The sequence below is a fragment of the Thermothelomyces thermophilus genome, chromosome 4 (genome assembly GCF_000226095.1).
Source record: "Thermothelomyces thermophilus ATCC 42464 chromosome 4, complete sequence".
NCBI classification, from domain to species: Eukaryota; Fungi; Ascomycota; class Sordariomycetes; order Sordariales; family Chaetomiaceae; genus Thermothelomyces; species Thermothelomyces thermophilus.
The window spans coordinates 3,744,173-3,756,673 of NC_016475.1; the positions used below are offsets into that span (position 1 = coordinate 3,744,173).

Sequence of the window (12,501 nt, forward strand, 5' to 3'; positions counted from 1 at the left end):
TTCTCGCTTTTATGGAGTATATAGTAGATAGGTCTATACTTATAGTCCTTAAGATAGCTAGCGATAATCCTAGCTCTAAACTTATCATTAAGCACTAGTTCTATAATAGTTATATTTGCTATAAAGATATCCTTGTTTTAGTGCTTGCTCTAGATGTCTCTAAGTTCGTTAGCTAGACTATCTTTAACCTTTAGATCCTTCTATTCCTATATAGATAGTCTTAATAATACATTAGGTACAATATTTAAGGTTCCTAGGATATAAAAGATATTAAGGTTAGATCCGGATAGGTAATTAGTAGCGTTAACTAGCTTAAGGTTAGCCTTAGCTAGATCTATCGTAATTAGAGATATATACTTTATAATCCCTTTTATAGGAGTATAGTTAATAAGGATATTAACTAGATACCTATTCGATTAGACTATCTTTCTAAGCTTTCTAATTACCTAGATAAGTATAGTAATCTCTGCCTTAGTAGATCTATAGCGTTTTTCTATATTAGTAGTCACTTATAATATAAATAGGATAGGCTATACCTCGCTTATAGGAATATCCTTACTAGGAATTTTCTCTTTATCCTAGTTACCCTTAAGTTAGAAGGTAATAACGCTATAGCCGTCACGGTAGGCATCTAACTTTAGGAATAGTAGCTTTTCTAGGCAGTAGTAATAGAGGAACTCCTAGTTATATAGGTGCTCCTATAGCAGTTGGAATAACTCGAGTTCTTCCTTAGTTAGAGTGAATTTGACGATAGATATAACCGCTTTCCGGGCACGTTTGGCTTTCCTAGGGTTTAATTTTCTTTCCTTTTAGGTTGCTGCTATTAGTGCTGTCTTCTGTGCTTAGAGTGGCCTTACTTTGGCGTCAAACTATAGAATGCCTTTCCTAAGCTATCTAGCTATCCTAAGGTAGTGCTCTAAGCTATCGAGAGTATCTAGGAACTTTAGCTTCTTAAAGGCAGCGATACGGTTATCGGTTTTAGTAATGCCTTTACTATTTACGATATACCTAAGGAGTCTTATAGCCGGGTATCCTATAAAGGATTTGGCTATACTAATATAGATATAAGCCTTGTCAAGGATTTTATAAATAGTATATAGGTGTTCTAGGTATTCCTCTTCCATTTTGCTAAAGATAATAATATCATTAATATATACTCTAATGAAATGGCGGTATTTAAGGAAAAGTCTATCTATATAGCGTTATATAAATATAGGTACGTTTTTAAAACCTATAAGCACTATATTAAATTTCTCTAGGCCGTAGTAGCTTATAACTACTATATAATTATTATACTCTTTAGTAACTAGTAACTAGTAGAAGAATCCTAAGGTATCTAGGGCTATAAAGAACTTATTACTAATTATAGTAATTATAATATCGTCTTAGTTAGGTAAGGGGTAAATATCTAGAACCATGATTATATTTAATAGTCATAGGTTAATTATACTTCGGCTCTTCTTAACTTCTACTCCTAGCTTCTTAGTAACCTTCCTCCATATAATAAATGCTAGGCATATAATAGGGGTTAGTTTATCTATAAAAGTAAATCTACCAGATACCTAGAGCTAATCATAATATTTATCTAGAGCCTTATAGTCTTTAAGCCCTATTAGGTATAATCTAACTATATAGACTTGCTTTCACTAACCATTAACTAGGTTAATCCATATCTTCTAGTTTTCTAGCATTATATAATATACTAGCCTTATAGCAACTACAGATAAGCATACAATATTCTATTCGACTACCTTAGGGAGAAAAGGAAGGGAAAAATACAAGAGTTATATAAAGGAGTACCTTTTAACCAATATATACATATATGACCTAGGTAGGGCCCGGTTAGGCTCCGGGTCGGGCGCTAACCAGGCCTTGGCCGCGTATCTACCGGACGAGTTACGAACGAGCAACGAACGCTCTACAGACCTATAGGGCGTGTGTAGGTAGGGCAGGATAGGTCTATTCCAATACCTAGGCAAAGCCCGGGCATTGTCTAGCCTAGGTACAGCCCGGGCCTATAACATACCCCCCCTCTTCTCTTTTCGCAGTTACCAGGCTAACCTACCCTGTATCCCGCCCCTGTGTCGGTCCTATAAGCGGGTCCCGTGCCTTCCTTCCTTTGTCGCTATAATAATGTAACCCGCGCGTATAATGGTATATCGAGCACGAACAGGCAGCTGTTCGAGTTCGGATAGAAGCTAAGCTCCTTCCCTTTGTTGTTAGAATAACGTAACCTACGCGCGTAATAGTAAGTTACGTATATAATAAGTAGGTTGCCTAGGTCCTATATACTCCCTTACCGCCCTCCTCCTAACGCCTATAAATACCCCCTTTTCTTCCCTCCTCCTCCTAATTCTTTCTCTTATAATTAACTCTCCTCTTCCTCTATACCCTCTAACTACCCTTGCCTCCTATAACTATACTTGCTACCTATACCCTTATTATACCTTTAAGTTCTTTTTTTAATTAGTATCTATCTAGTATATTTATAGCTACTAGTTTACTTAGTAATGATAATAATAGTTATTACCCTAGTAGTAATGAAAATAAAGATTACTATATAAGTTTCCCTTTCTTATATTAATTTTTAGCTATTATATATATATATATAGAATATAGACTAACTCTTTATTTTATAATATAAGAATGCTAACCTTTTCCTTAGTAGGTATACTATTAAAGGTAACTCCTTTAATAAGGAGTTTAAACTATAGCCTAAGAAGTAGTAATACTACCTACTATATATTAACAAACTTCTAAGAGGTAATAAGGTTAAATATATCTAAGGTTAAGGCGCTTCTTATATAATATATTATAAGAGTTATAAGAGCTATATTTAGGATCTATAACTCTAGGCTAATAACTCCTACCTATATATAAGTATTAAGAAAATCGTAGGTTATTATAATACTAGTACTACCCTTGCCTTCCTTACCTATTATAAGATTACTAACTAGGGTACCTATTATACCGTCCTAATACCTAAGTTCTCTGTATTAATATATTCGTTCTCTATACTCTTTAAAGCCACCTAGTCTAACTACTTGCCTAGATAGGCTACCTTTACCCCTACTTAGGCTATAAGTTCTTATTATTCTAATAATAACTTTACCCTAGTTACTACTACTGCTACCTTTAATACCCCTACCTACTATAGTAATATCGTCTAACCTACCGCCAGCTCTAACCCTACCCTACAAGCTACTAGGCAGCTTATATACTACGCTATAGTATAGAATAATAGCATACTACACTAGATATAATATATAAACGAGAATATATTAACTTTAGTTAACATTAATACCGCCCTTGTCGCCTACATCCTCAGCACCCTATCGCCTACCTCTTATACCTACTCGAGCGCCTCTACGTACCCTATACCTATACCGATCGACTTTAGCCGTTCCTACGCCTACCACTCTTCCTCGCCTGTCAATCGCGTGGCGCGCCTAGTCTACGACTACGACGACCCTACCCTTACCACCATAACTATTATTTTAGAGGAGGAGGATAAGGAGGAGGAGGTCGTAGAGTAAGCGCGTTATATACTAGTTAGTATATTTATTTTTGTTTTTATAATTAGACTATCTCTATAAGTATATCCATAATACGGTCGTAACGCGTCTATAATACGACTATAACACGCCTACCGCTTATTTACCCTAGGTTTGCCTACCTATACGAAAATTTTATATCGTTTGCTTTTATACCCTCCTTTACCTCCTATTTGTAACTAGTCTATTACTATAATATATATCTCCCTACTCCTACTTAAACGTGTTAAACGCTTTAGTATTTTCTAGATTTTCTAATAGCTTCTAAGTTAGGGTGTTATATCCCTTCTATTTTACTAGTATATCGTGTCGATTTCCTCTCCCCTTCGCGTTCCTAGCCGCGAGGATCGTTTCTACTTTATATTTCTCTTATAAAAGTCCCTCCTAGGAAAGTTCTAATACTAGGTCTAGTTAGAAATTTAATATATATTATAAAGGTAGTAGGTTAAACGCGGTACGCTTAATAAGGTTAATATAAAAGGTAGGGTAAAGGCTACAAGGAACATTTAAAGTTACTATTAGTAATATTAGTACTATAATTACTTTATATTTAGTATTAATCTAGTTAAGTTTATAGCTAGGACGGTTAGTCTTAATATTATATAAGGATAGCTATATTTTATCCTCTACTTTAAATCTCTTAGCTAGGCGTTAAGAACGATTAGTGTTTTCTTACTAGTGCTATTATACGTATATAATAGTAGCCTAGGTCTATTTTATACCTTCTCTTAGGTAGTGTAAGAAGTTAGTAGCTCTTCCTCATAGGGTTAAGGTAGGAGTATCTAGTAGGTTAGCAAACTATATTAGGCTTATATTATAACTATAGAGGAGGTAGCTTATATTTATCCTAGTTACTATTAAGTTATAATTATTAATTATAAGCTAATATATAGGTAGATATTTAGGCTAGTTATATTAGGCAAAGGAAACTATAGTCTATAAGATAGTCTATACCTCCTAATTTATACGTTCTATACCTCTATCTATCTATAGATAATAGGCTATTAATAGTAGTTACTCGATCCCGACAGTCTTATAAAGAGTAGTCTAAAACTAGCTAAGCTAGTCCGAACCGCGATTAGTAATAATTTGTATCAGAAATCCGTAAAACCGCTATTATATATCCTAGAACCAGAGCGTATATACCTTAGCTCCTATCAAGGATATAGCTTTAAGCTAGACGTACTTTGACAGCTAGTTAGTAATCACTATAAGGTACTAGGGTAAATTCTTATCTTATATAGGGAGATCGACTATAAAATTGATAGAAATCTATTTCTAGAAGCGGTCGGCAATAGGTAGGGGCTAGAGGAGTCCTTATTATAGTTAACGTAAAACCTTAGCCCTTTAATATATATAATAGTTCCTTATAAACCTCTTTACGTCTAGAGATATGAAATTCTAATAATAGTCCTATTAGAGTATTTTAAATAGCCTATTCCTCCCTAGGTAACCTAATATAAGGGAGTTATAGATACATTAAAGGATAGTAATAGTAAGTGGTTCCTATATAAGGAGCTAAAGTCTACCCTAGAATTAGAGAGTACCTCATATATTAAAGGAGTAATCTATAATCTAGGTCTATACTATATTTGCTTCCTTTAGAAATTTTCGGGCCCTATCCTAGATAGCCTAGAGCTAGTATATATAATATTTATCCTTAATAACTCCCTTATCCTATAAGGCTACTAGCTATTTATCTGTAAAAATGGTACTCCCCTTTAGGAGATAGGATACTTTAGATAACGTCAAGGAATCTATCGTATCTATCTAGATAGTAAGGAGAAGTTATACTATACGCTATACGTCTTTAGGAAAGTCTTATTCGCAATAGAATAAGGCGTTAAGGCGGGACGCTTATAACCTAGGTCGGTAACGGAGCTTAAAGTTAAAGAGGGAGAGTATCTTAGTCTATTAAGCTTACTACTTACTAATTAAACGAGGCTAGGAAAAGTATTCGAGGTTTTTATAATTAGTTAAGATCTAAAAGGGAGCTACGACACTATAAAGCTCGGCCGACTAGGCCTTTAGGTATAAGATAATCGTAAGTAACTCCTTATTATAGATTATATAGTTCTATTTGACCAGGGTTAGTTTCATAGAATAGTAGACTATAGGGTATAGGACCCTATCTTCTCCCTATTAGGATAGGTACCCTCCTAGCGTTATCCTAGAGCAATCTACCTTAAGTACTATCTCCCGTTTAGAGTCCTATTATACAAGAACAGATTCTAATATAAAGGCCGTCTTAAGAGCATTAAAGGCCTTCTATTATTTAGTCCCTTACTAGAACAGGGTATTCTTATAGGTTAACTACGTTAAGGGTTCTATTAGCCTAGAAAAGTTAGGGATAAAGTCTTAGTAGAAATTAGTAAACCCTAGGAAGCTTTATACTCCCTAAACCTTCTATAGTACCTCCTATTCGCGGATAGTAGCTAGCTTTTCAAGGTCTAGACAGACCTAGGCCCTTACCTCTACAATATAGCCAAGGTATTTAACTTCTTTTATAATAAATATATACTTCTTAAGGTCTAGTATAAGTCCTACTTTTTATAACCTTTAGAGCACGTCCTTTACTTACCTTATATAATCTTTCCTACTACCTAAAGTATAAACTAAGATATTATTAAGGTATACTATCATAAAGTCTCTAAACGTTAGGCTAAGAGCGTTATTAATATATTATTAGAAGGTTATAGGTACGCCTATAAGTCTAAAGGGATAGATAAGCTACTTAAAGAGACCAAACCAGGTCTAGAATACTATTAAATGTTCATAGCCCTTTATAATCTAGATATAGTAGAAGGCTACCTAGATATCTAACTTTATAAACTACTTAGCTCCGGCTAGGGAGCGAAGCGTTTCTTTAATAAGCAGGAAGGGGTATCGATCTTGTTTCGTAATCTTATTTAGCGCTCGATAGTTAATATAGAACCTCTAACCTCCATCTACTTTCTTTACTAAGAGGATAGGGATAGCGGCCAAAGAGGAGCTAGCTCGGATCTATCCCTTATCTAGTAAGTTAACAACTTGCTTTCAGACTTCTAATAAATAGTCTTATAGTATATTATAGAGAGGCCCCTAGAGAAGTTTAGGGATCTTTCTGTCTAGGCCCTCCTTTAATTTAATATAATGATTAGCTACGCTATGATATAGAGAAAGTCTGCTAGCTTTCTCCTTATCAAAGAGGTCGGCAAAATCGTAAAGTTCGTCTAGTAAGGTAACCTCTAACTCTATACTAGGCCCTAGTTAGGTACCCCCTTTTCCTATACCTTCTCCGTCAAATTAGCGTCTTGATTCTAGGATAGTTATTATTTCCTAGATACTAGTAACTAGGAAGGTATTGGAAGTCTTCTTCTTCTATACCCTCCGAACTATACCTATAAAGACTATACCTATAATTTAGGAGATTCCTATCCATCTTAACTATAAAGAGATCTTATAGATAAGTAATCTCGGTTATATCCTAATTTTAAGAACGCCTACGTATATATCTAGTTTAACCTTCTAGTATTTTATCCATAGAAGACCTAGTATAACGTTATATACAAGTTCTAGGACTATATAAAATGCGGCCTAACTCTTCTAGCTATTAATATCTATTATAACGCAGGCTATCCGAGTAATCTTCTAGTTCTATTATAGCCTAGTTATAGTCCTAAGGATATATATAGTAGGCAAACTAATCTACTTAATTCTAAGCTTCTAGTATATTCTCTCGCTAATAACGTTATAGCTAGAATATCCATTGTCTACTTAAGCATTTATAAAGCTAGTAGAGTTAAAGAAGATTAGAATAAGAAAAGGAGGTCTATCTATTCTTTTACTAATCTCTATAAACTTGTCTTCTAGGTAATTATAGTCTTCTAGCCCCCTTGTAAGACTTTGCTTAGGGGCTACTCTTTTCCCTGCTTACTATCTTCTTCATTAGATAGGTTATCATCTTCCTTCTAATCCTTAGCCTTTAAAGCATTAATATCGGTTCTTAGCTAATTCTATTATACTAGCCTTAAAGTAAAGGTAAAGTGATACTTAGTAATGAAGTAACCCTTCTACCTATACTAGATATATACTCTGGTTATCCATTAGGCTATATATACTTCCAGACTAACCTATTTCGCCCATAGGGCATTACCCTTATATTTTCCTACCCTATTCTTATTAGGTCCCTTCCTCTATAGATTAATATATAACAAGTTAATTCTAGTTATCGGTATATCTCCTTCCATATCCTTTCCTCTTTATAGTTTAGGTACCGCTTACTACCCCTATATCTATTAATACTTATTACTAAGCTAAAGAGCCTTAAGATCTATAGTAATCTTATAGTATTTCTTAACTACTATTATATGATTATTCTAGGGAATTCCTCGTCTAACTATCGTATATTTAAGTTTTAGAGAGAGGCATTATTATAATTTGATTAGGTATAGCTCGTTACTCTAAAGGAGACTACCTACCTTCGATAGCTTGGCCTTAAACCGAACAATAAAAGCGGCAAACGGTTTATTATCTCTTTATCAAAGGAATTCTAGTTCCGATAGGGCTACCGTCTTCTTATAAGGGTCGGAGAAGATGCTCTCGAGATATTAGAGGAACTTGGTCGGGTTATACCTAACTTTTAGGCCTATAGATTTATAATAGGCCGTAACCCGAGTCTATACCTAGCATGTAAGGTTTCCCTAGATAAAGACCTATTAATCGTAATTAGAGCCGATAAAATCTCTATTAGCTATACGGACGTGTTCTATTATACTCTTCTATACTACGAAGAGTTCCTTTTCACCGTCGAAAGGTTATCCGGTTAGGAGACGCTTCTACTATGGCCGGTAAGCTTTAAAGGGTACCCTAGCCGACTTAGAGGTTAGGATAGGTTAGGTTTAGGATGCTTAGAGGGTATCGATCGTCGTGTTCTACTATTTTACTACTACTTAAAGGGAGTAGACGAGCTCCTATAATTCTACTAAGCCCGAGGGCCTATATACCATTGAATCTGTCATAACTACGTCGTTAATAACTCTCTTAGGGAGTTACTACCGATATAAAAGATAGTCGAAATGTAATATACTAGCCTTATAGTAACTATAGATAAGCGTATAATATTCTATTCGACTACCTTAGGGAGAAAAGAAAGGGAAAAATACAAGAGTTATACGGAGGAGTACCTTTTAACTAATATGTATATATATAACCCGGGTAGGGCCTGGTTAGGCTCCGGGTCAGGCGCTAACCGGGCCTTGGCCGCGTGTCTACCGGACGAGTTACGAACGAGTAACGAACGCTCTACGGACCTGTGGGGCGTGCGTGGGTGGGGCGGGATGGGTCTATTCTAGTGCCCGGGCTTTGCCCGGGCATTGTCTAGCCTAGGTATAGCCCGGGCCTATAATATATTAGTATAATTCCCCTGTTATAGTAAAGGTTATATCTATCTAGAAGTTCCTTTACCTTAAGTACGAACTTGGGATTTATATTAGTAATACTAATACTATCCTTACTTTTAATAGCTAGGACGTTATTAGGTTTCTTAATACTGTAAGATAGGGTATAAAAGTTAACTCTATTTGGTAGCTAGATCCTAGCTATTGTCACTAGTATCTTCTTAGTAATATGCTTATTAGGCCTCTTCTAGCTTTTCCTTTAGCTCTTACTTGGTAATTCCTTCTTAGACCTTAGTCTATATATCCTCCATATTGCTTATATTGACCTAGGTAGTAGTATCCTCCCTATAGTATTCCGAGAGGTAGCTAATCTTATCTCATTTCTAGATAACTATAAGGACATTAGTATCATTTCTAACGATAGCTACTAGGGATATATGCTAATTGACTATAGTATCCTAGACTCTGTCTCGGCTAGTAGTAAAGTAGAAGTACTTGCCCTCTAGGACGTCATTAGGTAGTAGTATAAAGTAAGTCTCGACTATCTAGGTAGAGTATATAGGAATGATAGTATACTGGATAGTAGTAACCTTCCGAGAGATAGGCTTAGGGTTCTTCTTTACGATGTCCCTATAGACCTTTATATTTGCTAGCGATCTAAAGGTATAGATGCCCTTGACAAAGTTGATCTTAACACTATAAGCCATTATAAAGTCGGTGCCTAAGAGTATTTTTAGAGTAAGTTTATTAATTATATTGGCTGTAATGTAGATATATCTGTCGATTAGCATGTTCTTAGCCTTCCCTAGGATATAGAAGTCAAATTCGACCTGTTTACTAATCCTAGTCTTCGAATTAACTCCCTTAAAGGTATAGGGTTTGCCTTTAATCTATTAGGGATTCTTTGCCTATTAGGTAATCTATATCCGGTTAACTAGGTTAGTTAAACTACCTATGTCGAAATAGATATCTGTAGTTTGATCTCCTAGGTTAGCTCGAACTAGAATATATAGGTAAGATGTTTTCCTTAGCCGGTAGAAGGGTATTTCTATACTCGGGTTAGCTTCTACTACTTAGCTAGGTTCGAAGGAGAGGAGTACGGTTTCCTATTCCCGTTCCTTAGGTAGTTCTAACGGTATAGTTACTCCTTCTACGAAGTCTCGTTCTACCTAGGGAAGGTCTTCCTTCTTTAGTAGTTCTAGTAATTATAGTTTCTTCCTATAATTCTAGTGTAAGTAATGATATAGCGCTCCTCGGCTTATAAATAACTATTTATAGAGCCTATAGATATTACTATCGTCCTAGATATAGTCGTCCTTGATAGTACTAAGGAAGTACGCCTTTCTGTTGCTACTATTTCTATTAGTCTTAGATTTATAGTCACTAACTAAAAGATAGCTAGTAACTTTAAGCTCCTTATATTTGGCTTTGGCTTTCTTATCTTTACTAGATACTATTATAGTATTATAGTAGTAACAGGTACTATCCTTGTTAATACGCTTCTAGCTATAGTGACGGAATTATTAGAAGTAGGGATTCCGTTTGCTATATCTGCCCTTCTCCTAGGGTTTAATGCCCTAGGGATAGTTACCCTTGCCTTAGTCGTTATAATCTTTCAGGTAAGGCTCCTAGTTATAGCTTTAGTATCGCTTTCCTTATAGAAGATACCTACGTTTCTATTCCTCTCTCTGCCTATAGTGGTCAGACCGGTACCATTAGCCTTAATTACCTTGTTTTAGCTTGGTATATAACTAGTTAGCTTGATCTTTAGAAGTGCCATTATTATTACTACTGCTATTACTTAGTCCGTTAGAGGTATCCTTAACATTAAATACGGCGGCTTTCTATACCCTTCTTTCGGCCTTAAGCTCTTTAGAGAGTGCCTTCTATTTTTCGGTGACCTAAAGAAGGTATTAGTCAAATATATCCGTTTCCTATAGTATAAGATAAAGCTTATAAAGTACTAGGGTTATTATTAACTAAAGTCTAATTAGAAGCTAGTAGTTTGTCTTATCTCCCTAGACTTAGGTATAATAGAAAAGATCTATCGCGAATTTATAGATAGATTTACCTATAATGAGGTTATCCTTAGTATAACTATTCTAAACTAGCTATTAGCCTGTTTAATTAAACTAGATACCGAATTATTCTTTAATCCTTTAGAGCTATATCTCTGTACTTAAGTAAAGAGTCTCCTTTTTAATAGGTAATAGTTACTATTTATACTACTATAGAGCTAACCTATAGAATAATACCTATAGGTCATTCTATAGAAGGAGTTCTTTAGAAACATTTCCTCTAACTATATTATAAATATACTTAATCTAGAGGTTAATATCTATATAATAATAGATCTTCTTATAATAGAAGATTAGCTAGCCATTAGTAATCTTTTAATTAGCATCTAGCTAGAGTAAGCTAATATTAGTAATCTTCCATACCTAATTAGTAGCTAGTTATAGTAGTATATATACTAGCTATAGCTAAAGGGAACTAATGTCTGTTAGTTCGGTTATAGCGTTCTATAGGAATCTAACTATAGCCTATTAAAGCAGTCTTATGATTATCTTCTTAATTAAATCTAATAGTAAGAGGGGTATATACCCCCTAGTTAAGGTATTTCCTATTAGTATTAGTATTATTATTAATAATCCTTCTATTGGATAAGCTATTAGCTAAAGGGTTTAAGAAGACCCTTATTAAGGTTCTTCCCTTTCTAAAAGCTCCCTTAGTACGTTAATTATAATTATAGTTTAGGTAATTCTAATAGGTCTACTTAATACCTAATTACCTTATTAACTTAGACCTACTAGGTTTAGCTTAAGCCTTAATATCTCTAGTAGCTCTAGTAAGCCAATAGGTGAAATTATCCTTTATAGGGCTATTTCTAATAGTATAGTAAATTATTAAACTAGGCCATTAGGACTTAGCATTTTCAGGGTCTCTAAAGGTCCTCTAAATTAGGATTCCTCCTAAACTTGTACTTCTAGTATAGTTCTTACTTCTAATAATAATAATAAAATAAGCGCCTAATCTAAAAGCTAGGGAAGGCGCTTAATAAAGCGGTTTATAAGTCTTTTTAGTATATACTTGTCAAGATTCTAGGACTCTAGGTAATCTTTATCGATTAGGTAGTTATTAAAGTCTTATATATAAGCTAAGTACTAGTTAGCCTCCTTAAGGGATACCACTAGCTCGAGGATTCGAAGTTCTATTAGAGTAAGCCTTTAAACCTAACGCTAGTAAGCGTTTCTAACGACAAAGTAGTAGGTCTAATACGCTTATTATAGTTTAGGCTTGTTCATTAGATCTTGACAGAGTTACTATTACTATCGTATCTAACCATTTAGGCATCTACTTAAGTAGAGGGATATAATCACTTGCCTAGGTAAATGGTCTTCTATAGCGTTTGAACGCTTATAATTAGTAACGAGATCGTAGATTCGAACCAGTAGTAGGTACCACTTGCTATAGCTTAGTAGCTATAATTAGTATAGCTTAGAAGGCTATAAAGATATAATACTATAGTAATATTTATACTATAGGCGGTACTCCTAGACTAACTATTA

At 34.7% G+C, this 12,501-nt stretch overlaps 3 protein-coding genes across 3 annotated transcripts; 2 read left to right on the top strand and 1 right to left on the bottom strand.

Annotated features, from left to right (window-relative positions):
- Nucleotides 1–890: 890 nt before the first annotated feature.
- On the bottom strand, nt 891–1,187 carry MYCTH_2065342 (uncharacterized protein; the record flags this gene model as incomplete). The annotated part of the gene is made up of 1 exon (XM_003664478.1): nt 891–1,187. A coding segment is annotated over one exon (297 nt), but the record flags the coding sequence as incomplete, so codon positions are not given.
- A 1,459-nt stretch (nt 1,188–2,646) lies between these two features.
- Nucleotides 2,647–4,219, top strand: MYCTH_94694 (uncharacterized protein; the record flags this gene model as incomplete). The annotated part of the gene is made up of 5 exons (XM_003664479.1): nt 2,647–2,664; nt 3,105–3,156; nt 3,292–3,535; nt 4,109–4,139; nt 4,199–4,219. 5 exons carry the CDS (start codon nt 2,647–2,649, stop codon nt 4,217–4,219), a joined length of 366 nt encoding a protein of 121 aa, XP_003664527.1.
- Nucleotides 4,220–8,376: 4,157 nt separating this feature from the next.
- On the top strand, nt 8,377–11,855 carry MYCTH_94693 (uncharacterized protein; the record flags this gene model as incomplete). The annotated part of the gene is made up of 19 exons (XM_003664480.1): nt 8,377–8,383; nt 8,676–8,715; nt 8,755–8,858; nt 9,059–9,086; nt 9,184–9,205; nt 9,284–9,294; nt 9,387–9,412; nt 9,450–9,462; nt 9,555–9,558; nt 9,641–9,670; nt 10,237–10,266; nt 10,387–10,393; nt 10,439–10,551; nt 10,738–10,842; nt 11,334–11,345; nt 11,416–11,434; nt 11,521–11,530; nt 11,743–11,780; nt 11,848–11,855. The coding sequence occupies 19 exons, from the start codon at nt 8,377–8,379 to the stop codon at nt 11,853–11,855; spliced, it is 627 nt and encodes a 208-aa protein (XP_003664528.1).
- Nucleotides 11,856–12,501: the final 646 nt, after the last annotated feature.